The sequence below is a fragment of the Acomys minous genome (genome assembly GCF_964271855.1).
Source record: "Acomys minous genome assembly, chromosome: 6".
Classification (NCBI taxonomy): domain Eukaryota; kingdom Metazoa; phylum Chordata; class Mammalia; order Rodentia; family Muridae; genus Acomys; species Acomys minous.
Genome location: NC_140487.1, coordinates 91640693 through 91668677, shown reverse-complemented (window position 1 = coordinate 91668677; position 27985 = coordinate 91640693). Strand labels below are relative to the sequence as shown.

Genomic DNA, 27985 nt, shown 5'->3' with positions numbered 1-27985 from the left:
GCAGTAAGTTTTTAAATGATCTTATCACCGCTACAAAGGTAACTATTTTAGTTGATATGTATCTTAATAATTTGGCTATACAACTCATTTCACAATATCAGGATGTATCAAATATTTTATGAATACCATTAGTATGAATATTTTTGTCAGTTACACTCAATAAAGAAAAACAAAAAATGAAACATTAATAGAGTTGTACCAAACATTTTGTTTTGATATTATATTCATAGTATAATACATTTTTCATGTCCAAAGTTTACTAAATGTATCATTAGAAAGCAATATAAAATGTCTATATCATCCACATTCATATTGATTTACATGGGTTATATTTAAGTATGGTATGAAGTGGTGACTCTGTCTATGATTTTCTGAAAGAATTATTTAGTTTGACCTTGTTTTGAAGTAATTGCAGTGGTCAATAAAACTTTTCCTTGCAAGGGGAATTTTTCAAAAGATAGATTTCTAGATTGGTCTCTTGTTGCTTTTCTGTATATTGTCATGATTCTTCTGCCCCAATTTTGACATCATGTCTACAATTTAAATTTCCAGGTGTGATGGAGCCTCCAGCTTCCTGTTTATCTGGGTTCTTCATGGTCTTTCTCCTTTTCCAGATCACAGTACACACTCAAGGTAGATCATCCTCTCATTTTTATTGATTACAGTTGTTCTTTGACAATTTCATACCTGATTACAAGGCGTTCTGCTTCCTCTTCTCTTTCACCCTTGTTATCTCCTCTCCTCTGGACATCTCCTCTTCTCACATTCATACTTTTTGCTTTGTTTTATAACTCATTGATTTTTTAACTGGGACTGTCTGTGTGGCCACAAGTTTGGGACTATTTGTTGAGACACGAGGAACTCATAAAACAGAAGACAATGGTTTTCTGTGTCCTAACATACACCAGTAGCCAATGGATCAGCATGGAGGGAGTGAGGTAATTCTCTGAATGAAAATGATAGGCTTAGTCTTATGCAAACTCAGTGCAGGTTACTGCAGCTTCTGTGAGCTTGTGGTGTTAACAATGGCCGTGTAATTATGAAGATAACCTTTTGCAACAATTTTCCCTATCTCTTGGGCTTATATCTTTTAAGCTTCCTCTTTCCCAATGTTCCTTGACTTTGAGCTATCTTTTACTCTAAGTATCTTGAACACCCATGAGTCTCTGCCACTCACCACCTAGGAGCACAGGACATAAGGCCAATGACAGGCAAATGGGTTAAATGTACACAAAAGAAATTGTCAATCAAGTGAAGAGGTCACCTTTAATTCTAACGCTTGGGAGGTAGAGACAGGTGGATCTCCATGAGTTAAAAGCCTGTCTGGTGTATGTCAGGAGTTCTAGGACAATCAGGGTTATATAATGTGCCTCTGTTTCAGAAATAAAACAACCAACTAAAGCAAAAACAACAAAAAGAATATACTTTTAACAATAATGAAAAAAAAAAAGGCCACGATTTTTAGAGAGAGCATGGGAGGAGTTGGAGGGAGGGAAAAGAAAAGGAGAGAAATGACATAATTATAATTTCAAAAAATAAGAAATTTATCTGTAATATATTTTTAGTTGAAATAGAATTATATCACTTTCTCTCCTGCAGCTCCTCCTAAACACCCTGCCTCCAGTTCCTCTTATGTCCTCCCCCAACTTCAAGTTGATAGCTTCTTCTTCTTTAACTATTGCTGTCATGTACAAACCTATATATGCATGCAGAAATACATAAATACAATCCATTAAGCCTATTTGTGTTGTTTGTATGTATATGGTCAATCTGTATTTGAAACTAATAATGGAGCTCCTTATCCTGTAGTTCTTTGTCTAGTGTGGGATCCTGCAAAAGGTTCCTCCTTCCATGTTAATATGCGTGTTGATGTTGCCGTTGCTCCAGTCCTATTTATGGTGCCATTTCTAGGAGAGACTGTCTCAGTGCAGACCTCCTGCATTATGGCTCTTAAATTCTTCTCACCACTTCTTCTGCTATATCCCCTGAGCCACAGAAGCAGAAATTGTAATGTTGATGTACTTCCTGGGTTGAGTTCCCCACAACCTTTTGAGCTCTGCATTGTGTCTAGTCATAGTTTCTGGGATGGTCTCCATTTGCTTTAAAGAGATCTTTCTATGGTGAAAAAGTGGTTGCTTCACTTCCATCTGAGGATATAAATAAATAATAATAATCCAAGGGATCATTGTGAAATGTATCCATCCCATACTATGAAATAATGAATTAATCTCCAAAATAAAATTAATATAATTTGCTTTTTGTATATCAAATCATGTAAATGCCTGAAATTACATGCATAGAAAACATATATACATGTATATGTAAAGCATAAAATATACATGTATATACATTTGTGTATATGTACAAAAATGCATGTACACATGTATATATGAAAGTACTTATGTATCTATGTATTCTTTTGAATCAATTCAAATGTACTATGCACATGTTTTGCAAATTGCTTTTAAATTATGAGTTTTAAATAATTTTATATGCATATTTGCTATTATTTTTTATGGTTGTGGAGAAATACATCATGTGATCATTCAAAACCACTTTACATGTGTTCTATTATATAGATATACTGAATGATTATTTGTGCCATTATATACTAATGAAAGATATGTTAAAATATACCATTGAAGTAAGAATGAAGGATTTATTATTATTTCAAGCTATTATATACAAATTCAATATTAGTGATTTAAATCACTGCATATGAATCTTCACAAGTGTATAACTGTATATATAAAAATTTTAGTACTGATCTATCTGGTCACATACACCTCTACAAAATCCCTTGAAATTTAATTACACTTTATTGAATTGATTGAGCTTTCTGTAGTGAGGTTTCTGCACTGGCAGGTGCTAAGCTCCCTTAGTGAAGAGCTTCCCTGGCTCTTACAGGCCTCCAAACGGCTCACTAGTTTATTTTCTCTGTTCTTATAATTCACCTGAATATGAGATGGGGTTGATCCAACATCATCTTCACCCCTTTGGGCTGAGAATTCTGATCACCAGTCATTACCTTAAATTATTTATAGGAAACAAGATAATTAGCTCCTTCCCCCAATAAGTAAGTGTTACAGAAGCAGATACATTGAGCATCTCTCTGCACCTAGTTGCTTCCCTGTTTTGATCCTCCAGTGGCTGCTTATTTTGCTTGTTTTTAAAATTACTTTTGGAAGTGGTTTTACAGTTTATCCACTTTTTGACTTTGCTTTAGCAGCGAAGTTGTTTCAGTTTTCACATAAATCTTCATTATTGCATCACTTAGAGTATCAATATATTAATTTAAAAAATCTCTTTCTAAAAACTGTGTTTCTTTGCTACTTGCATACTAGTCTAACCTTCAAAAGAACTTGATTCAGTGACTATGTTCAGATGTGATATAAATGCCAAAATAGACAGTGCCAAAGTGGGAATACCTAGCTGAATTTGGTTCTGTCTTTGATCTATTGTTTTTCTTTTTGTATTGAGATATATGTTACACACAGTATAGTACATTAAGTGTACAGCTCAGTGAATTTTTTCTTCTCAAATTCATTCCACTCTAGATACTGAATATTTTCCAGCCTCCCAATATGTTGTTTCAACCTTTCTTAGTCAGTATTATGCACTTCTTGCCAAAGTGACTAGTTTTCTAACTTCCATTTCCATATATTAACCACAAACATTACTGTATTATTCCATTTATAACAATCTCTACACTGGCCAAAATAATTCACCATCATTCATTTATGATATGGCAGGAGTTTGTTTATTCTTTTGAAGTTGTTCTCATTATTAGTATTTGGATTTGTTTATATTGTTTTTATTACTTTGAGTTTGAGAAGCTATTATGATTAATGCTGTAATTACTATTATTAAAATATATAAATATATACTAAACATTTCTGGGTTGTAAACATAGGTATGTTTATAACTGTAGTAGACACTGACACTTTTCCATCTATAGGGAGTCCTCTGTCTTCCAATCTGTGGCAATGTCAGTCAGTCTTTGTCCTGTTTCTCAGCATTGTAATGGAGTCAAATATTTGCATTTCCCTGATTGCTGATGATGTTGACCATCCTTGTATATTCTTATACGCTATGAGGATATCTCTTTAAATTAAAGAGGTCTCATACTGTTTACCCAATTTAGGAAACTTGATTTATAGCACCTGTCATCTAGTTGAACACAGTTCCTTTCCCAGATACAGTGTGGATATCTCCTTATCTGTGATCTTCTCTTTTTGCCCATATTCTCATGTACAAAAATTACTAGATTTCATGAAGTCTGGTTTATCAGTTTTTTCTGAAATTCTATTTTTGTGTCTTCCTAGCTTGTGTTTACATTGGACTATTGCTTCTTTCCTAATTGTGGGTACCCACATACACAGGATAAGTAGCAGACCATTGAAAATGAACACTTTCACAAACTTCTCAACTATTGATTCCACACTACTAATCATAATACCATCTTTCTCCTCTTCCTAGCTATGAGCTCAGACATACAGATTAACATTCAGGTTCCAGATACAGAAGGGGTGCTGGTGGAGTGTACTTCAGGAAGTTTGGTCGCACCTGATGAGATGGTATGGAAGGACAGTGAGGGGAATATAATTCCACCCTCATCAATATCTAACTCTCAGGATAGAACTGGATTATTGCCTTTGAAGAGCAGCATCCTTCTGAAGAATGGAACACACGGTCCTATTAGCTGCTCCATTTACAACAAAACTACTAAGCAGGAGAAAAAGAAAAGTATTGTCCTACCGGGTAAGATTTTATGACTTGGTTCTATCAAAGAGCAATTGGTTTAACTAAGGAGTCAAATTAAGAAGAGAATTGAATGAAATAATAAATGTGAAGCTATGTTACATGTCATAGACTGCTGTAGAGCTGCACTATTTGAGTTCCTGGACATCAGGAAACCACTGGATGGCAATGAGAATATTTTAAAGAATGGTATTGGAGGTGAGATAAGGCTCAGAAGTTAAGATCACTTGTTATTCTGTTTGAAGACCAGTTTGCTTCCTAGCACCCATACTTGGAATAAGCTGTCTAAATCATGAGACAAAATAAGACATTCCTCTTTTAAACATTTTTGATTAATTAATTAATTTACTTTATATCCCAACCTCTTCACTCCCATTCATTTCTCTCTCTCTCTCTCTCTCTCTCTCTCTCTCTCTCTCTCTCTCTCTCTCTCTCTCTTTCTGTCCTAGGAAAAGAGAACCTTCCCATGGCAAATCAAATTGCAGTAAGATTAGGTATATCTTCTGCTATTGAGGCCAGAAAAGGCAACCCAATAAGAAGAAAGGGTTCCAATGGCAGGCAACATATTTACAGACAGCCACTGCTCTTGATGTTAAGAGTTACATATGGAGAACAAGATACACAACTGTTATTTATGTACAAAGGGCCTAGGTCAGTCCTATGCATGCTTCTTGGTTGGTGGTTCAGTCTCTATTGGTTCCTGTGGGCTCAGTTTCATTGATTCTATAGAGTTTCTTTTTGTGTCCTTGACCCCTCTGGCACCTACAACGATCCTTCCTCTGCCTCTTCTACAGGATTCCCCAAGTTCTGCCTAATGTTTAGATGTGGGTCACTGCATCTGTTTTTATCACTTGCTGGGTGAGGCGTCTCTAATGATTACTGTGCTAGACTCCTGTTTGCAAATATAGAATATAATTAACAGTGTCAGGGATGGGATAACAAGTCAGTTTTTGGTTGGCTATTTCCTCAAATTCTGCTCCATCTTTCCTTCTGCAAATCTTTTATGCAGGACAAAATGTAGGTTGAAGGTTTTGTAACTGGGATGGTGTCCCAATCTCTCCAATGGAAGTCTTGCCTGATTATAGAAGATGGCTGATTCATGCTCTCTATCTCCCATTGCTAGGAGTCTTATCAAGGGTCACCCTAATAAATTCCTGGGAATTTCCATTGCCATAGGTTTCTTGCTGAGTCCAAAAATGTCCTTCCTAAAAATTACAGTTGTTTCTCCAAGTGCTCTCTCCCACTATACTCCCCCTACCTGGCCTCTTCTGTTCCCATCCCCACCCTACCTCAACCACTCCACTCCTCAATTTACCCAGGATGTCTATTTTATTTCTCCTTTTCAGTGAGATTCATGTGCTTCCTCCCTGAGCCTTCCTTGTTACCTAGCATCTTTGGGTCTGTAGATTGTAGCACAATCATCCTTTACTTTATGACTAATATTGACTTATAAGTGAATACATACTATGTTTTTATTTCTGGGTCTTGGTTGCCTTACTCAGGATGATCTCTTCCAGTTCCATCCATTTGCCTCTGTTGGCCCCTTTGGGCCCAGATTAGTTGATTCTATAGGTTTTTTGGGGGGGATTCTTGATCCCTCTGGTCCCTACAATCCTTCCTCTGCCTCTTCCACAAGATTCTTCAAGCTCACCTAATGTTTGGACTTGAGTCTCTGTGTCTGTTTCCATCAGTTGCTGGGTGAAGCAACTGATGATGGTTGTGTGTACCACTTGGGTTCCTTATGCCTTTAGCTCCATTTTCCACTCAATGCCTTCTAACACCCCAACACTAGGTAGGGAAGAAAAGTTAGAGGGGAAAGGGGCAGCATATGTCTCTTTACTACATCCTACTAGTTAGGGATGTAGTTCTTTGGGCAAGCCTAATCTTCTTTTCCGGATTTCTACAACTTCTTTCCATTAAACTGCATAAACAGCAATCAGGAGCAGCAGGAGGGGTGAGCAGCAGCCTCCTCCTTCTTTCTCAGAGCCCTCCCATTCTGGCTTTCTTCAAGATCTGGTATTTATACTCTCTGAGTCCTCAGAATTAAACTATCTGCACTGTCAAAGATCATGCTCCTGTAAGGGCAGGGTATAATCATAGTTAACAGCTGTGGAAAAACTAAAGCAGCTCCATACACCTGGGATTAAAACAAAAACACTTCGACTACAGTTGTGCTAGGCTCCTGTATGCAAGGATAGCATAATATAATTAACAGTGTCAGGGGTGGGATGACCAGTCATTGACTGGCTTTTCCCTTAAATTCTGCTCCATCTTTATTCTTGAAATTCTTATAGGTATGACAAAGTGTGGCTTGCAGCTTTTGTGGCTGGGATGGTGTCCCAATATCCCCATTGGAAGTATTGCCTGATTATAGGAGCTAGCCAGTTCGGGTTCCATTGCTAGGAGTCACCCTCACAGATTCCTGGGAATTTTCATTGATGTAGGTTTCTAGCAGGTCCCAGAGATTGCCCTCTTCCCAAAATTCCAGTAGTCTCTCTCACTGTTCTCCCCACACTTGATCCCTGCTATTCCCATCCCACTCCCATCCCATCCAGTTCCCTCCTTCAATTCACTCAGCATATGTATTCTATTTCCTCTTCTCAGTGGGATTCATGTGTCCCAACCTTGAGCCCTTTTTTTACCTAGCATCTTTGGGTCTGTGGACTGTAACATAAACATCTTTTAATTTATTCCTAATATCCACTTATAAGTGGATAATTACCATGTTTCTCTTTCTGGGTATGGGTTGTCTTACTCAGTATAATATTTTCCAGTTTGATCCATTTGGCTACAAATTTTTTTATGTCATTGTTTCAACAGGTGAGCAACACTAATTGTGCAAATGTACCACATTTTCTTTATCCATTATTTCATTGAGGTTTGTAGGCTTTGAACTTTCTCAAACCTACTTTATTTGTGGTTATTTAATGTTTATACCTCCACTCCAAATTTCCTACCATAAATAGGAGAGAAAAGAGGTTAGTGGGGATAGGAGAAGTAGACCTTTTTAGATTCAATTCCTTGGAGTGACTCCACTCTTCATCATCAAGATTCCAGCACACCCATTAAACACAAAGCCAGAAAGTCAGAAAAGGTGACTACAGTCACAGCAGCAAGAGCCTGGAACCTTGAAGTGTTAACTAAAGTGTTTTTTTCCTAGGACATCTGAAGTGGAGCAATAAACAGCCAAACTATAGGAGATGATGCCAAAAGTAAAAAAACAAAACAAAACCAAAGCTTCCTGTTTTGGGCTCATCTCTCTCTGTCTCTCTCTCTGTCTCTCTGTCTCTCTCTCTCTGTCTCTGTCTCTCTCTCTCTGTCTCTCTCTCTCTCTCCCTCCCTCCCTCTCTCTCTCTCTCTCTCTCTCTCTCTCTCTCTCTCTCTCTCCCCCCCTCTCTCCTTCTCTCTCTCTCCCCCCTCTCTCTGTATCTGTCTGTCTGTATCTGTCAGTCTGTCTGTCTATCTACCTATCTATCTCCTCTCAGAGTCCATCCTAGGATGTTATCAGTTGACAAAGACCATGCCACTGCAAAGGCAGTTCCTCTTCTAGCGGACAAACATCTGTTTCCAGTGGACCAATACCACACACCCTCACACAAGTCTGTTTCACATCCCACACATAGGATCAAAACAAAAACATTCATTACACATCCCCCTTTCTATGAAAAAGCCATATATGTAATAAGAATAATTATGAGAAATATCAAGAATGAAGTATATTTACAAGGTCCAGTCCATTTGTATTTGACAATCCTGGAGAAAGTATTCTACTATTTATCTTATCCTAGTGAGAACTGTCCTAATGTCCAAAATTTTCCTATTTCACTTTTTAAAATCATAATTTATATTTTTCAATCTAAAAACATGTCTTAAGCTCTTAAAAAAACTAAAGCTTGATTATATTATATGATTACTTGGTTATATTATACTATTACTATCTAGTCTTTAGCCCCAAAGTATAGGAGTGACAGAGACAGTTGACTGCCTGAACAGTCACCAAAAGTCTTTCTGTATCATTACAGCCTCTAGTCTTCAGCCTACTGGCTCAGAATATCTGATATTGTTTTCTGTAAAGCAGGAATTTTGAAGGACTGGCCCACCAAGACTCTGCAAAGTAGGACAGTCAGTTTCCCAGTGTCATGCTTGTTCACAGTTTGGACAGTCAGCCTGCTATCAGCAATAGAGATAAGAACAGATTTTTTTTGTCCAATGGCTATTTTGCCACATTTGTTTCTTTGATGCCCATCATCTTCATTGAAGTAGATTGGACCTGCTGCCAGGAGCAGATGTGTCTCTGTCAGACAATCCCTTTATTATTAAATGCTGTATTATGTAGATATCTGGAGTATTTGAAGACCATTTATCTATTTACTATCATGCATATCTATCTATCTATCTATCTATCTATCTATCTATCTATCTATCATTTGTCTATTTGTCTATCTATCTATCTATCTATCTATCTATCTATCATTTGTCTATTTGTCTATCTATCTATCTATCATCTATCTATCTATCTATCTATCATATATCTATCTCTATATATCTAAATAGACAAACATTGCTCATTTCTAGCTATGTACTATCTGCTTAAGCTAAAAAAAATATACAAGAGACTAAATAAGGCTTATTTCTGTAATTAACTAAACTAGTATATAACAAGACGACAGGTAATAGTTATAGGTGACTAACTACTAGTTTGCATCTCCAATCATCCTGAATAGTTTGTAATAGTTAGCTTTTCTAAGACTAAAACGTTACATCACATTTTCAAATGGGTTGCATATGTACAATACATTAAGAAAATATCGAAAAAAATAATCTTAGTTTTCTATCAATATATACAATACCAACTGTAAAAATATTTGAGGCTAATCGATTCAATAATCTTCATTTTATCCTATAATTCTATATCCCCTTTTCATCATTCCCTAGGAAAGAAAAATAGGAGAGAAAGAAGGAGAAGAGAAATAAATAAATGCCTAAATCTAACCTTTACTAACTTATAACCAACATACCTAGACAATAATAAACATTGGCAACCCACCAACAGCACTCAACCCACCTATTGGGAATAGGAATGTCATGTTCTTAAAATCAAAATTTGATTTTGGGGGGCGTAAAAACATCTTTTGGGTACCCTTAACAATTAGGATATTGGCTAAGTGCTGGAAAAGTTAGCTGTATCCTTTTCTGTCTAATACCAGTGGGGTCAATTCTTTGTGCTGGCCCCTTTGAAGCTAATTTGCATGCAAATTCTTGAGGAAACAGTAGCTAAGTCAGTCTATGAGGCTGAATCACCTGGTCTACTTGCTTTGTCTTCATTATTATGGCTCTTTGTTCTGTAAATAAACAAAGTTTAAAAACTATAGGTACATTTCTACATTTATATATATGGAATATGTAAAGTTTACAAATCAGCTAAAGATAAATTTTTGCCCTATTTTTGAGCAGATGTAAGGCATCGATCAATGCTACAAGTCTGTTGAATGGTGATATCCATACTATATGTCCCTTGCTATGAGAAGACATTTAAGTTTCAGATAGTAGGGTGTCTTCCATGGTCAGATAGAATCTTTATAAGTTTTGTTGGTAACCATTGTTTTTCATTCCCTCTAAATACATATAAACACATCTGCATCGCAAAACTATTGCAGGTTTCCACTCCATTGTTAACAGATCCTTATAGTATATTGGTTGTCTTAATTTCTCATTTTTTCTATAATCCAATGTCTCTCAGCTGCTGTTGTTCCTTTTTCATCAATATTAAGAAATTTAGAGTCAAGAAAGCATTATTTAATATGTCCCTGGGAGTGGTGTCTTTATCTTTCCTTTTTTTTTTAAAAAATAAGCATCTCTTTTAAGGTATTATTAGTTTTTTTTAACAACTGCTTGTCCTGTAGGATTGTTGTGTGATATACCAGCAACATGCTTTATAGTATAATATACAAAGATTTCTTCATCTTACTGGATACATATGCAGGAGAATTGTCAATCTTAATTTGTGCAGGTATCACCATAATTGCCATTATTTCCAATAAGTGTGCAATTACACAATCAGTCTTTTCAGAATTTAAAGCACTTTCCCATTGAAATCCTGAGTATGTATCAATGGTATGATGTATATACCTTTGTTTTCCAAATTCTGCAAAATAAAACACATCATTCAGCCAGAGTTTTACTATCCTTTTGGTACTCCTAGGGTTACTTCCAGCAGGCAATGGAATTTGATTATACAGATAACATATAGGACGCTTTTTATTTGTTTCTTTGGCTTCTTGCCAAGTAAAGGAGAATTTTTTTCTTTAAATGTTTATTGCTAACATGATACTTTTCATGAAAACTTGAGGCTTCTAACATATTTTCTATTAGTAATTACTCAGTTTCCTCATTTCCTTGTGCCAATTGTAAACCTGTGTGAGACTGAATATGAGCAATATATACTGGATAATTTTCACTTTTGATGGCTTGTTGCAAGTCTATAAATAACAAAGTCAATTCTGAGTTATCAGGAGTAAATTTAGAAGTTTTATTTGCAAAAGAACTCTTTCTGCATATTGAGAGTCAGTAATTATATTAAGAGATTCAGGAAAATCTAATAGCACTATAAGGATTGAATTCTGATTTTTGAGCTGAGGTATATGGGTGTTTGATTACCTTGGTTATTTATCTGACTTATAACCTGCCATTTCCATCTTGTTTGCATCAGTATGGAATTTTGGTACCTCTGGAATTGGTATTATCTTTACAACATGTGGAAGAATCCAATTAGTTCTTTTTATAAACTGTATGCATTTGCTTTTCCAATACTTTTTAATAATTCCTCCCAATTAATTACCACAAGCTCTTTGCCAATCTTCATTGATTACACACAATGACATAATATCAGTATTAGTAACAGGCACTACAATTGCAGGTGGGTCCTGTTCCTGTCATAATAAGATGCAGTATTATTCTACCTTTTATAAGTAATTCAGAATTTTTTCTGTGTTTTTCTTCAATTTTTAACTATGTTTATGTTCTAAGAAAATCCATTTCACAGTATTGTCTCCTCTTTGCATAATGAAACCAGTAGGAGAGTGATTTGAAGGCAAAGTAAGCAAAATACTATAAGGTTTATGATCAGGTCTATCTACATATACATCTTTTTGTCTTTGTTCTATGGAAGCTGAGGTGTGAACAGCCAAACAATGGGAAGTGATGCCAAAAGTTAAAAAAAAAACAGACCTCTGTTTTTGGAAAACACACACACACACACACACACACACACACACACACACACACACACACACACACACCCTCTCAGAGTCCATACCAGTATTTTTATCAGTTGGCATATACCATGTAGCATGACCCAGGAAGAGGCAGTTTCTCTTTTAGTGACCAAATGTCACGTGTTCTCTCACAAGTCTGTTTGCAGTGGACAAACTGCATGACATTACACAAGTCTGTTTCACCTCCAACATTTGTGGTAAAACAAAAATATGTTTACATTCACTTCATAGATTGTTTTAGCTTTCTGGAAATTATTATTAATGCTCAGCAAATATGAACTCAGTTCAGCAAATAGCCTAGTGAAAGGATTGATGGTCCTTTGGATATATGCCCAGTGGTGCTATAGCTGTGTCTTGAGGTAAATCTGTTCCCAATTTTCTGAGAAACTGTCAAACTGATTTCCAAATTGACTGTACAAGTTTTCACTCACAACAGCAATGAGGGAGTGTTTTTCTTGTTCTACATCCTTGCCACCATGAACTGTCAGTTGAGGTTTTGGTCTCACCCATTCTGATGAGTGGCTTTTTTTCATTTTTTAAAAAATGTTTTATTAATTTATTCATATTACATCTCAATTGTTATACCATCCCTTGTATCCTCCCATTCCTTCCTCCCTCCCATTTTCCCCTTACTCCCCACCCCTATGACTGTGACTGAGGGGGACCTCCTCTCCCTGTATATGCTCATAGGGTATCAAGTCTCTTCTTGGTAGCCTGCTATCCTTCCTCCGCAGAGTCATTTTGATTTGCATTTCCCTGATCCCTGAGGAGGTTGAACATTTTTTCAAGTATTTCTTGGCCACAAGAGATTACTCTGTCAAGAACTTTTTTGTTTAGATATGTACCCCGTTTATCATGGGTTTATTTGGTTTGTTGATGTCTAATTTCTTGAGTTCTTTATATAGGTTAGTATCAACCTTCTGTTGGATGTTGGGTTGGTAAAGATCCTTGCCTATTCTGTAGGCTGCTTTTTTATTCTTTTGATAGTGTCTTTTGCCTTGCAGAAGACTCTCAGTTTCAGGAGGTCCTATTTATTAATTGTTGACTTTAGTGCCTGCCCTATTGGAATTGTGTTTAGGAAGATGTCTCCTGTGCTAATGTGTTAAAGGATATTTCCCACTTTCTCTTATTACAGGCTTAGTGTATCTGATTTAAAAATTTTTAGTGTATCTGGTTTTATGTTGATGTCTTTGATCTACTTGGACTTGAGTTTTGTGCATGGTGATAGATATGAATCTATTTTCACTCTTCTATATGAAGACATCCAGTTAGTCCACTACTCTCTGTTGTAGATGCTTTCTTTTTCCCAGTCTATAGTTTTGATATCTTTGTCAAAAATCAAATCTCGAGCCAGGCATGGTGGCACATACTTTTAATCCCAGCACTCTGGAGGCAGAGTTTGAGGCCAGCCTGGTCTACAAAGTGAGTCCAAGACAGTCAAGACTACACAGAGAAACTCTGTTTCGAAAAACAAACAAACAAAAAAACAACTGTCTATAGGTGTAGGGGTTTACTTCTGGAATTTAAATTCCATTCCATTGGTCAACCTTTCTGTTTTTATTCCAATATTCTGTAGTTTTTAAAAAAATTAACATTGCTTTGTAGTACAGATTGAAATCAGGGATGGCTATGTCTCTAGAAGTCCTTTTATTGTACAGAATTGTTTTAGCTTCCTGGGTTTTTGTTTTTCCATATGAAGTTGAGTATTGTTTTTTCAAGATTGTAAAGAATTGTACTGATCTGCAAACATGAAGATCTTTTCATCTTCTGCCGTCTTCTGTAGTTTCCTTCTTAAAAGACTTGAAATTCTCCTCTTCTAGCCTTTCATTTGCTTGGTTAGAATTACACTAAGGTATTTTCTATTACTTGTGGCTATTTGTGAATTGTGTTGCTTCCCTAATTTTCTCAGCCAATTTATCATTTGTCTATAGGAAATCTACTAATTTTTTGTGTAAATTTGTATTCCCCCCCCCTTTTTTTGCTGAAGGTGTTTATCAGCTATAGGAATTTCCTGGTAGAATTGTTGATGTTACTTATATATATTATTATGTCATTTGCAAATAGTGATACATTGATTTCTTCCATCCATTTTGTATCCTCCTCATATCATTTAGTTGTCTTACTGCTCTAAATAAAATCGAAAGTAGTATATTTAATAGATATGAAGAGGGTGGACAGCTGGCCTTGTCTCTGTGGAGTTGCTTTAAATTTGTCTCAATTTAATTTGATGTTGGCTATTGGCTTTCTGTATACTGCTTTTATTATGTTTCATTAAGTTCCTTGTATCCCTAATCTCTCCAAGACTTTTATCATGAAGAGGTGTTGAATTTTGTCAAAGGCTTTTCAGTGTCTAATAATATCATTGTGTTTTTTCCTTTCCATTTGCTTATATGGTAGATTTTCATATGTTGAACCATCCCTGCATCTTTGGGATGAAGCATGCTTGATCATGGTGGATGATGTTTCTGATGTATTCTTGGATTTAATTTTTGTTTACTTACTATTTTTATGTGAATGTTCATAAGGGAAATTTATCTGAAATTCTCTTTCCTTGTTGAGTCTTTTCATGGTTTAGGTATCAAGGTGACTCTGGCCTCCTAAAATAAATTTGGCAGTATTTCTTCTGTTTCTATTTTGTGAAATAATTTGAGGAGTATTGACATTAGCTCTTATTTGAAAGTCTGGCAGTATTCTGTGCTAAAACCATTTCTTCATGGTCTGTTTTTGGTTGGGAGACATTTAATGACTGTGTCTAATTAATTAGGGCTTATAGGTCTATTTAGATTATTTACCTGACCTTGATTTAACTGTGGTAACTGGTAACTATTTAGAAAATTGTCCATTCATTTTATGTTTTCCAATTTTGTGGAGTACAGGTTTTAAAGTATGAAATAATAATTCTTTGGCTATCCTTGGTGTCAGTTGTCATGTCCCCCTTTTATTTCTGAATTTGTTAATGTGTATCTCCTCTCTCTGCCTTTTAGCTAGTTTGGATAAAAGTTTGTATAGCTTGTTGATTTTCCCAAAGAACCAACTTTGCTTTCTTGATTTTTTGTATTGTTATCTTTTTTCTTTTTATTGATTTCAGTTCTCAGTTTAATTATTTCCTGCTTTTTTATCCTCTTAGTGTGTTTGCTTCTTTGTGTTCTATAACTTTCAGATGTGCTGTTAAGTTGCTAGTATGAGATCTCTCCAATTTCTTCATGAATACAATAGTACTATGAACTTTCCTCTTAGCACCACTTTCAATGTGTCTCAAAAGTTTGAGTTTGATGTGTGTTCATTTTCATTAACTTCTAGGAAGTCTTTAATTTCTTTATTTATTTTGGCCTTGACCCAGTAGTCCTTCATTATAGACTAATTTAGCTTCCATGAGTTTGTAGGCTTCTGTTGCTTCTGTTGTTATTGAAATCCAGCTTTAATCTGTGGTGGTCTGATAGGATAAAATGGGTTATTTCAACTTTCTTGTATATGTAGACATTTGCTTTGTGACTAAGTATATGGTCAATTTTGGAGAATATTCCCTGATGTGCTGAGAAGAAGGTATATTCTTTTGTATTTTTGATGAAAACTGTAGCTAATTTTTAGGTCATTTGAGTCATAAAGTCTCTTAGCTCTGTTTAGTTTTGTATAGAGGACCTGTTTGTTCATTAGATTTGGGTATTGAAGTCTCCCACTGTTAATGACTGTTAATGTGTGAGGTTATATGTGTGATGTAAGCTTTAGTCATGTTTCTTTACAAATGTGATTGCTGTTGTATTTGGGGCATAGTTGCTAAAAATTGAAATGTGGATTTTTCCTTTAATGAGTATAACATATCATACTCTATCTCTTTTGATTAATTTTGGTTGAAGTCATTTTTGTTAGATATTAGAATAGTTACACGAACTTGTTTCTTGGGTTCACTTCCTTGTAAATTTTTTCCAACTGTTTATTTTAAGATAATGTCTATATTCGATATTGAGGTATATTTCTTGTATGCTTCAGATTGATGCATTCTGTTTGTCAATGTCTTTTTACTGAGTAATTGAGCCCATTAATGTTGAGAGATATTAATGACCAATGATGTTTGATTTCTGTTATTTTGATATTGCTGGTGGTAGTGTGTGTTTGTTTGTTTGTATGTGTGTGTGTGTGTGTGTGTGTGTGTGTGTGTGTGTGCATGCGTGTGTGCGTGTATGTCCCTTCTTCTTTTGCTTTTCCTGGAGTGAAATTATTGTAGTTTTCTTTACCTCTTTGAGTTTGTGTTTTCCTTCTAGTATCTTCTATAGAGCTAGATTTGTGGATAGGCATTGTTTATATTTGTTTTTGTCATGAGACATCTTGGTTTTCCACCTATGGTTTTTGAAAGTTTTGCTGAGTATTGTAATCTGGGATGACATTTGTGACCCCTTAGAATCTGCAAGACATTTTTTTTCGGCCCTTCTGGCTTCTAGCATCTCTGTTGAAAAATCGGGTGTGATTCTCATAGATCTGCTATTATATGTTACTTGGCTCATTCCCCTCATACATTTTAATTTTCTTTGTTTTGTAAATGAAGTATTTTAATTATTATGTAGTAGAGAGATTTTCTTCTCTGGTCCAATCCATTTTGTGTTCTGTACCCTTATATATTTTTAGGCATCTTGTTTTTAGGCTGGGGAAAATATCTTCTGTGGTTTTATTGAAAATAGTGTATGGGCCTTTGAGCTTGGAATCTTCTCCTTCTTTTATTCCTATTATTTTTATGTTTGGATTTTTTCATACTGTTCCAGGCTTCTTGCATATTTTGTTTTAGGAACCTTTTAGATTCAACTTTTTTTTTTACTAATGTATTGATTTTTTTCTATGGTATCATCTAGGCCTGAGATTCTTTTGTCTATCTCTTATATTCTGTTGGTGATGCTTGCATCTGTAGTTTTTGTTCACTTACCTAGATTTTCCAGCTCCAGGATTCACCCAGTTTTTTTCTCTATTGCTTCTGTTTCCATTTTCACGTTTTGAACAGTTTTATTCATTTCCTTCACCTATTTGATTGTATTTTCCTATGCCTTTTAAAGGAATTTATTAATTTCCCCTTTAATCCCCCTCTATAATCATCATAGGATTGGATTTAATGCAATTTTCTTGGGCTTCATCTGTGTTGGAATATACAGGACTTATGATAGCTCTGCTCTTGTGGTTCCATATTTCCCTGGCTATTGTTGGTTGTGCTTTTTTGTTGGCCTTTAGCCATCTGGGTTATTATAGGTTTAAGTGCTGATTTATAAGGTTTTTTTGTTAGTTTTTTTGATGTTTCCCCCCTTGGTTTTTCTTTCTTCTCAGTCTTCTGGTGTGAATGGCCTGGGGTTCTGGAACCAGGAAGTTCTAAGGGCCAGTAGGGTATTTCTACTATGGTTTTGTGGCCTGTGTGCCCTCTGAAGTTTTGTGTGCCAATGTTATTTCTGGGGTCCCTTGTATCAGAATGGTGTCTGGGAAAGCTGAGGTCATATGCTGAAGTTTTGGGGCATAATATGGAGCCTAGGAGATGGGCCGCAGTTTATGGTCATTGGGTATATTTTAGAGGGAGTTTGTGGGCATAGGACATAAAGCACAATTTTACCTGGATCTTTGACATTGTTGTTGTCTCTTGGATAGCAGAGTTGTCTCCTTTAAGGATTTTTATGAAGACATTTGTCACAGTGACATAATATAACCCATAAATAAAGAATTATGACTATAAAGCTCAATTATCCATGCAAGATTGCTGGTGAAGAAATAAAATGTGTACTTAAGAACCTCACTTTACTCGTCTTTTGTAGTATATGTGTAGATGAGGGCTCTTAGTTAATGAAATTGGACTTAGAGGAAAGACCAATTTAGAGGTTATTAATCACAGAATAAGACAGAATTGGATGAAGGAATAGTTATGGCATTTTACTTATTCATAAGGACTGGTAAGATGGCTAAGCAGTTAGAAAGGCTTTCTACCTTAGTTCAAGCCTTGGGCCTTAAAGGAAAAAACCTGATACTAAAGTTTAGGGTTATAGTCTGTGCCAAAGAACTACTTATAACAGCTAAGTTAGTAGAGAAAAGTAAAAAGGGGAGGTTTTCTGCATGTGGCTACTCTAGGAAGAGAGACAAAAAGACCCAGTCACTCTCCTAAGGAACCTGAAGAGAGATTAAAATTTAAATATATAGCCAAATATATATATATACACACACATAAAAAGAAAATCCTGATCAAGGTGTGGTACCCCACTACCAAAATTGGCTCATCATTGTCCTGGCTTCAGTTTCATCCTGTAAGGCACTCTGACAAGTTGCTAGATCTGTGTGAAATATATATTTTTGGGAAATAAGTTTCCCCTTGGACTGCAATCTTTTTCTTCCCTGAGTATGTAAATCCTAGGAAAATCCTCATTTCTTTGGGGGTACATTGTTTCAATAGTCTGATAGTCAGATTAAGGGACATAAATGTCTTTAGCATATCAGACTATTTAGTAGAAAAAAGTGATTGACTGTCTTACCTCCTCCTTTACATCTTCCTCAGTGGCCATATTCCTGAGACTGTGGCAAGAATCCCTAGACTCCTTTAATGTTTAGTCTCCATTCTTTTCAGGTACTTAAATAATCTCAGTTTCAAATAATGACCAAATATTAAGATGTCCAGGAAAGAACAACTGGGGTAGGGCAAGATATCCTTCAAAAACATATCCCCAGTTATCTACTTTATCCACCCAGCTTCATTTTCTATCATTTTCCACTTTCCAAAAATGCCATCAATTTATGATTCCACCAGTAGATTTATTCCAGTAACAAAGACAGAACCTTGTGGTCCATATACTTCTCAGTGATTGAATCTGCCAACTAGGGACTTAGGCTGTACTGTGAATCTTTTATTTGCTAATGTATATACAATTCATAACACCAGGTTCTTTTGTTCTCTCTTTCAGATGTCCTGTTCAAACCAGAGTATATATCATTGATGTCAAATAGACTTTCATGTCCTGTAATATATTTGATCATTGTAGTTTTCTTTAATATTCTCAGAGGAATATTTGTTTTTTGCTGTCTTGGAGAAAAGTATGTTTCCCCTTTTCTAGGACGATGTGTTAAATGCAAGAAAGGTAAAAAGTTCTGAAACAATTTCTTTTTGAAACACAATATTCAGATGTTATGTATAAAAAACTGTGTAACTTTGAACTTCAGTGCATCCCAATATTTCCTGTCAAAAGAGATCTCAAAACCTTCAGAGACTCTCAGGTTAAGCTGCCAGCCTTCCTTCTTTTGTGGTTCTTAGGGCTATAGGTAGAGCTAGGGTACACTACTCCCTTCAAGGTCTCAGGATTCCTTCAGAGTCATTGTTATTGGATGAATGAATGTCATAACCGCTAAAGTCTTGGTTTCCAAGGCAGCTTCTTCCTCTTTTAGGTAGCACAGAGTTCCACAGAAACTGCACTTGGTGGATCCCACCCCTTTAGGCACTTAATCATGTAGACAAGGCTGGAATGAACAGAATCCCACATCCTTCAAATCATATTTTCAGAGTGACTACATGCTGAATAGTCATGAGAAAAGTTAGAAGATATTTAGCATTTGATTTTATTTTTAAGTTTCTTTCCATCTTCAGCCTAAAAGGCCATAAATCATAACTTCAAACAACCCTAAGTTTTACCTTCACTAAAAATCCCTAACCTTAACCTTAACCCTAGCCCTAACCCTAACCCTAAAAATCTTGCTTCTGAGGCCTTAGCCTTGACATAAGCTAAGTAAACAAATGGGTATAGCCCCAAGACCTTCAAGACACTGACTATATTAGGCATTTCTCTTGTTGTTCCAATGCATTCCCAAAGTCCTAGCTTCCTAAACATCTTACTGACTCTTTTTTTCAGATTGTAAGACTAAAAGGAGACTTGGCTATGAGCTTATCTGGGAATGCCTACTGTTAGTTTTGTATATTGCCTTCCTCCCTCTCTACTTGAAGTTCAGAAGCAGAGGTGAGTGGAATGAGATTGGGATCTGCTATTTCACTTTCCCTCTGCCCAGTGCCTTCTCATCTTGGAACTATTTAGATAAAGTTGAGTAACCTTTGTCACAGCAGTAGCAGTCATTGTTTCAGGAACACCCCAGGGGCATCAAATGCTGTGCTCTGAACAATATATTTTCTAAGGTTTTAGGCTTCTATCACGACTGCTTGTATTTTCATATTCATAGTTACATTTGCTTATATAATAATGAAGAGGTTTATTTTTCCAGGTCTGACCTCCACTTAATCTTTCACATATAGACATTCATTTAGGAAGCGCATTTTGTGATGTCACCTATCATTTACACTAAGACAATAATACATAGACATTAAAATATTTTTTGTTTTAGATATCCCTTCTGATAAATAATGAAAAAAGGATGTACAATTTTTTCTTATTTCATTTTCATTTTCTAGGGCTTCTGAAAGCTGATATTTGATCCTCTTGTGTATGTACTGTATTTACAGACTATTTGAATGTATGGTCATACTACAATACATACTAGGTATAGGGTAGTATCTGAGAATTTAAAAACATCTTTCATTTCATTATGTATATTAGGAAGTATTTTATTTAAAAAGCTACCATAAAAGTAACCCAAAAGATCTAGTTGTTATTCATAAGGAATTTGCATTCATTTATAGACAAAATTATATCAGATATTAGATACAGATATGTCCTTTACCAATTTAACACACATTTCAGAATGTCTGCCAATAAACCTCCATTTCACTGAAAATAATAAAAACAAAGCTCAAATTCTTTATAACGAACTCAGAGAAAACTTCTGCAAGATCCAATGCAAAATAGCAATACCATATAAAGATATGGAACATCTAATTAACTTTTAGTACAATGGAATACACTAACTAACCCCAAACAAGTATTTATGATTTCAGTACATCTTTCTATCTAACACTTATAAATCTATGTGATTTCTAAAGTTTATTTTGGCCCCCAAGAACGCAAGAATAATGTTTCTAGTAATAGAAAACATAAATATATGTGAATCTTTTATTTCTCATCTGCTTTCCTTCTGATTTCATGTTTTTTTTTACTTTTTTCTCTTTTATTAATTTATTCTTGTTACATCTCAATGGTTATCCCATCCCTTGTATCCTCCCATTCTTCCCTCCCTCCCATTTTCTCCTTATTCCCCTCCCCTATGACTGTTCCTGAGGGGGATTACCTCCCCCTATATATGTTCATAGGGTATCAATTCTCTTCTTGGTAACCTGCTGTCCTTCCTCTGAGTGCCACCAGGTCTCCCCCTCCAGGGGACATGGTCAAAGGTGAGGCACCAGAGTATGAGAAAGTAATATCCCACCCTACACAATACTGTGGAGAGTGTTCTGTCCATTGTCTAGATCTGGGTAGGGGTTTAAGGTTTACCGCCTGTATTGTCCTTGGCTGGTGCCTTAGTTTGAGCGGGACCCCTGGGCCCAAATCTGCCTATCATAATGTTCTACTTGTAGGCTTCTAGGACCCTCTGGATCCTTCTACTTTGCCATTCTCCCATGATTCTCTCATCTAGAATCCCACTAGAATGTCCTCCCCTCTGTCTCAGTTTCCTGGTAAGTGAAGGCTTTAGGGGGATCCTGATACTCTGATTTTAAAGTACATATCAGGATTAAGTAGGAACATACTACTTCTTAAAACCCACTTAAGGAGGAGTCAAACAAAATTTGCACATTCATCTGAGGGGCCCAAAGTAATGAACTATGAAATAGTCTGTAAAAATTTTATTTATTTTAGTAAGTAAAACAGTTTATCTCATGGAATTCTATGAAGAGTAGAATTTAGGGACTGGGGATGGCTCAGTAGTTAAAAGCACTTGCTGCTCTTGCAGAAGATCTGGATTCTGTTCCAGCATCTATATGACAGTCCAGAACTGACTATAACTGCAGTTTCAGGGATTCCAAAGATGTATTCTGGCCTCTATTACTCATGCACATGAAGAAATAAATTTTGCAAAAAGAAAATAACTTAGACATTATTCTCCCTTACCAAAATTACAGCTATTAACTGCTATGAATTCTGTGCAAAATTTGAAGACAAAGACAATTGATGGGTTCTCCCATTGAATATGAAAAGGCATTGTCAAAGAAGCTTAGAGTTTCAAAATGAGCAATCATATCTAGACATCCTATATATATGAAGTATATCTTTTGTATTTAAAAATGAAAGAATGGACCCAAAATACTAACAGATAATGAAAAACTATAATAAATATATAAGAATATTTAAAAAGACCAAGTAGAATATCTACATAGATTCTATTATGCTAATTAAAATAAAAAATTGCTCACCAGAGACATTAAACAGGAAATTAAACATAATGAAAAAGAACTGGACGTCAGATGTCATGTCAGATGCAGTGTGTACATAATCACCACAGGTGACATGAGCCCAGTTTATGTATCTGTCAGGCCTCATAAGAGAAGCTCCTATTTTCAGTGGATGACAATTAACAGAGATCAAAGTGCGGAGCATAAAAGATCTCTGAATGGTCATTCTTAAGCAGGATATTCATAGCACATCTCCTCCTAAGGCTCATGGGTCAATACAGAAGAAGAGATGGAAAGGTTGTAAGAGTCATAGGTGGTGGATGACTACAAAGAAAGATTGTTTTCCATATGCAGCAGGGAAGTTACAGATACGGACTCATAACAATTGAGGCAACATGCACAAGACCTGTGCAGACTTGAGCCAGACAAAACTCCAGCATGGATAGATGAATTGTGCATTAAGTTGCATCCCTAGCCATGGAGATGCTGGCATTTGATAACTCCTGAGAGAGGAAGGGTCAATATTCTTTAAAGCCTTTTTTATGTTGACCTCCCTCCAGTGAAGAACACATATGCAATGTTACACAGGATGTACTTGGTATGCATGCATGCATGCATGCACAGACACGTGTGTGTGTGTTTGTGTGTATGTGCACATTGGACTGATGTATTTCCTCTGTGCTTTTCCTGCAACATCTTGCTTTGGCAGCACCTAAAGCAGAAAATAAAAATAAACAAGAGGATGTTACTCACAGTTACCTGTGGATAAATGAGTAAAAATAACAACATCATACAATTTACATGTATGACTCAGACCAAACTGCAAAACCCTTTGACTCACTCAAACTGCAAAGTTTTGTCCTAAAACCTTGGATACATTGCCTAAACTTTGTCCAGAAAATAAAGGCTACTTAAAGCCTCCTTTCTCTTGTTAAATAGGGTCCTGTGGTCCAGTTTCATAACTTATGCATATTTCCCTGCATCTGTTTTACTTATTTTAAAATATGCTTAACATTTCTTCCTTCTTCCCCCCAGCTTCTATGGTGGATGATGCGTACCCACTGTATATTAATTGGATGTGGGATGTATGCATAATCTTGGTTGTGATGATGACATTTTTCACTGTGCTCATTTTGCTTCTACTTTGGATCCTAAACCGTAAGTTAAGCAGTTGGGTTGGGAACTCCAAGGATGACTCTCCTGTTTTTCTACCCAAATCCCTATGCATTTAATCTTCACTTGGTGAAACTGGAGGAAAAGAGAAGCTTAGTTTATTGATATATTTTTTTAAACTTTCATAAGCAGAATGGGGGGCATTTTAGCATTCGTATAGGCCATGCTAATTGTTCATTAGGTTAGCATGTAGGTTCGCCTGTTGGGAACTATCTTTATTTGGTTAGTTGAAATGGGAAACCCACCTTGACTAAAAGCTTCCTATGGCATTCACTGCTGGTTTTCCTTTAAGGAATTTTTGTGGTGCTAACCTCAGTGATGGAAAGCTCTACCAGACTCCTCCTCCACAGTACTAGGTTACCAATGTTCAGCTTTGTAACTTGAGAAAGTCTAATTCTCACTGAGTGCTGTTTTAGGGATGTGCCTTCTTTAGCTTACCAAGACTAAGGTAGGCAAAGTTAAACAGCAAATCTTGACATCTGCTGGCATGAGGAGATGGAGAAGAGGAAGACAGGCAAGTGTGCCTTTTGCCATGGGGACTGCAAGCCCTCACCCCCAGAAGGAAAGATTTGTTTCACATAGTGAATGAGAAAGTCCAATGTCTGAAACCATGCTTAGACATTTGGCTAGTACACAAAAGAAAAAAGAGAGAAGAAAAAGGGAAAATTACAAGCATCTAAAATACTTTAATAAAATTACTTTTCTTTATTTAAAACAATATTGATTTGGAGTCATAAGGTAAAATTTTCACATTTTATAATTGGTTACACAGATTTTTAACACAGATTTTTTTCAAAAACATATTCTAAAAATATACAATGTATATTTGAGATTCTTTTACTTATTGATTGCTATGGATTTATTTTTCAGAAATTTTTTGGCTTAATGTAATTCCATAACATGATTTATTTTGCTGTTTATTTTCCATTAGCCAAAGAACAGAAAGAACAGCATCATTCAGAGCTGGGACACCCAATCCTATTCTTACACCATCTTTTCTTGTTTTCTCCATCCCTTTTTATTGGAAATAGATTTTTCTTTTCTCATACAATATATCTTGATTTCTGTTTGCCCTGTATCTATTTTACCCCATTTCTACCCACATTCCCTCTCATCTTGATGCACTCCTTTTCTAAGGGATAATAATAAAATATAACAAATATCTAGTCTTAGAATTTAAGTTTTTAGTAATAATGAAATATTTCAGCTTTCAGTAAATAGTTGTAAAATAATATTAGAATTTAGCTACTCAGCTACATAATTTATAAATATGCATGTAAGTATTACATATTTAACTCTGTAGTTCTTTTAATAGCACATTAGCCAACCCTTGCAATTCTGTGAAGTTAATCACCATAATGTTTGTGCATAGTATGTGTTTAGTAAACGTTAAATAATGTATATAAAAATATAACAAATAAAATAAACAAAACTAATAACCAATGGATAAGTTTAAGATATTTATTGAGGTTCTGATTCATACAAAGAAATACATATGCATTGTTTGTCAAATACCTTTATATGAAATTCCACATTACACAGGAGATACAAGCTAATAAACAGTAAAATCTAAGAGCTGTGTGAACTGACTTGTTGTGAAATTTAAGAAGGAATATACTTTTAAGTCTTCACAAAGGATGAATGACATTTCTTACACTTATAGGTGACTAAGTTTTAAAAATATTGATACTCAAAAAAACATAGACTGTCTTTGGTTAGACAAACAGCATGCAAATTTAAACGATTAATTTTGGAATTGGCTTATAAGTAGAGATACTTCAATGTTAAATTTTAAATTACTGTTGAATATAATTAGTCTTAATATGTATGTTCAGAAATGACATATACAACATAATGTTGCTGAAGTCTTAGCAACAATAAAATAATAAATTTTATTAAATAATGTATAATTTCTTATGGATTTTAGGTATGTTTTAATAAATATACAAAATTACATGTATAAATGTCTTTCATATTTTGTCTAGAATATGGAAATAAATTTGAGGCGTATCCAAATAAATATTATAAAAATTTTACATATAATTAATTTGACAATAATCAGAGTTATTTGTATAGGATTTGTTAATGCTTTAAAGTTTCAAAAACAATTAGAAGTCTTGAACACACTAGTGTACTTTCAACATAATTTTAAAAGGTAAAACTTTAAAAGATAAGAATTTTACACATTATATATTCTGTTACTTTTGTTAGGCACTAAACAAAATTAGATACATGAATTCCCGATTGAGTTAAAAATCACCTGGAAGCTCTAGTTAAATAGAGCTATTACATAAGTGAAATACATATGTATACCTGGTAAGAAGATCGTTTGATATTATTTTCAAAATTGTATAGAAGATATATCTAGCTATATATTAATTATCTACAGTAAAAACATTAATATAGCAATATAAAACCAGAGCTCTTATTCTGTGTATAAAAAAGACTTTCTTAAAAGTAATGTGCTCTTAGAAACATTTGCAAAAGTGTCTTAAAGACAATGTTTCATTGTGATACATTTTATTATGTTTATGACATATTTTCTGTTACTTTTGTCACTTTCACTGCTTAAGAAACTGTGTTTTCAGCTAGGTATGGTGGTGCACGCGTTTAATCCAGCACTTGGGAAGCAAAGGCAGACAGATATCTGTGAGTTTGAAGCCAGCCTGGGCTATGAAGTGAGTCTAGGATAGCCAAGGCTAACACAGAGAGACCCTGTCTCGAAAAACCAAAAATAAATAAATAAATAAATAAATAAATAAATAAATAAAAGCTGTGTTTTCACAAATTCAAGGTATAACATCCTTGATCATTTTCTCAGTTCTAGATATGTGAAATTGTGTAAATAAGTCCTTCTGACTTGGAAGAATGACTTGGTGTTGAGAACATTCTTGCTTCAGTGTACAGCTTTGTTCTCTTGAGTTAACTCTGGGCATGAAACTATCAGGATAGAACCCCAGGGTTGGGACAATGATACCACCATTTTTTTTTCAGTTTTACTTAAGTACCTGATGTGATTATCTACAAAAGCAAAAAAGTAACTCAATGGAAAGGGGCAGACACTAAATGAAAGCAGGTACACTAGACTTTTAATGCTGCCATTAGTGAGTCCAAGTGGGAAGCAAATGATTAAAAAAACCTTTTTTATTGATTCTTTGTGAATTTCACACTATGCATTCCAATCTCACTTACTTCTGCCCTTGCAACCTCTCACCCCCCCCCCCAAAAAGCTCTCCCTACCATTTTGCCCAAACAGCTTTCCTTGCAAATATTCATTGCAATGAGTCATTGGTCTGGTTCAAGGCCTCTGGCTTCTGATACACTGTCAATACTGGATCCTCACTGGGACTCCTCTCAGATATCCTGTCACTTCTCTGTGTCATGGAGATTCTGCAGTTTTGGTTCTCAAGGTCAGGCCCCTTCAGGTGTTTCACAAGTTAATAGATGGGGTTGATATTGGGGTAGGCCATCTCAAAGCCCTGGTTCTGGGCCTGCCTGCTCTCCATCACTGCCCCAGCAATGGTCAGGGCCAGCTCACTGGAGTGTCACAGCAGGCAAAAGGGGGGGGCATCTCTCTCACAGCCATGCCACCAGGGCCATATCTACTATGCTGCCCTGGTGAGGAGTGGGATCATCTCCTTTAAGTGCAGCAGCTAGTGAGCGGCAGGGCCAGCTCTGAACAGCCTTTGGATATCAACATGTTCCCAGGTGGTAGCCCAGACCCAGGATATTCACATGGCCTTTAGTGGTAATGTGGGCCATGGACATTGATGCAGACCCCTGCTGCTGTAGGGCCATGGACACAGACATGTCCCTATGTAGCAGCATGAGCCAGCATATCATCTGAGGTGGCAGCACAGGGTACCCAATCAGGCTGCTCCTCACTGTGCTCAGGCCTCCAGTTCTGCTTCTTCTCATAGTGCCCAAACAGTTCTACTTCTCTTTTGCTCTCACTTCTCCAATATATACTTTCTCATCACAATGGTGACCACCCACTGGACCCTGTAAGGCCTCTTGCTGTCTTCCCAAAGCAAGTGCTTTTTAATGGAAGTGATTTCCAGTTTACTATCACAAATGGCCTAAGCCTCTAACAAATTGATTAATTAAACCTATATTTCAGATAAAGATGCTCTAGTTTTCATTGAATATTAAGCTGTTTAAAAATTAATTTTTTAGAACTAATTTAAAAAGAGAGGCCTCAAGTGAAGAGAAGAGATATAGAAAGATAGACATGAGATACATATTTTAGTTTAAAAAGGGTCAAAAACAAAGAAAATGCTTTTAGATTAAAGAGTATTTTAGATCATAGTTTTGCTCTAAAACACTGTTCCAAAATGAAAAAAAAATGTGCAAACAAATTTTAAAAGCTTAGGCAGGATGTTGGAATACAAAAATAAAGATAAAGCTTTGAAAAAGATGGTATCTTTTATTTGCATATATAATTAACCTTATTATTGAATAATAATAAAAATAATTGGCAGATAGCACAAAGTACTTCTTT

General features: G+C 35.6%; 2 protein-coding genes across 24 annotated transcripts in view; one reads left to right on the top strand and one right to left on the bottom strand.

The window, feature by feature from the left end:
- The window catches only part of LOC311598968 (selection and upkeep of intraepithelial T-cells protein 9-like), a 366712-nt gene that overhangs the window by 337102 nt on the left and 1625 nt on the right, over window positions 1-27985 (top strand). For all 10 annotated transcript variants that reach the window (XM_084784618.1, XM_084784622.1, XM_084784621.1 and 7 more), the window contains 5 exons: window positions 553-633; window positions 4480-4761; window positions 18950-19123; window positions 19889-19993; window positions 23347-23469. In XM_084784618.1, the coding sequence (XP_084640744.1) occupies window positions 558-633; window positions 4480-4761; window positions 18950-19123; window positions 19889-19993; window positions 23347-23469 (760 nt within the window). In that variant the 5' untranslated portion in view covers window positions 553-557. The remainder of the gene's footprint in view (window positions 1-552; window positions 634-4479; window positions 4762-18949; window positions 19124-19888; window positions 19994-23346; window positions 23470-27985) is intronic.
- Window positions 20534-27985, bottom strand: part of LOC311598965 (putative selection and upkeep of intraepithelial T-cells protein 1 homolog) — an 84691-nt gene continuing 77239 nt past the window's right edge. For 5 of the 14 annotated variants that reach the window (XM_084784604.1, XM_084784603.1, XM_084784602.1 and 2 more), the window contains one exon: window positions 20539-23023. In XM_084784604.1, coding sequence (XP_084640730.1) covers window positions 22830-23023 — 194 coding nt within the window. In that variant the 3' untranslated portion in view covers window positions 20539-22829. Of the gene's footprint in view, window positions 23024-27985 lie in introns of all 14 variants that reach the window. The other 9 variants (XM_084784607.1, XM_084784596.1, XM_084784597.1 and 6 more) reach the window with 4 other exon arrangements.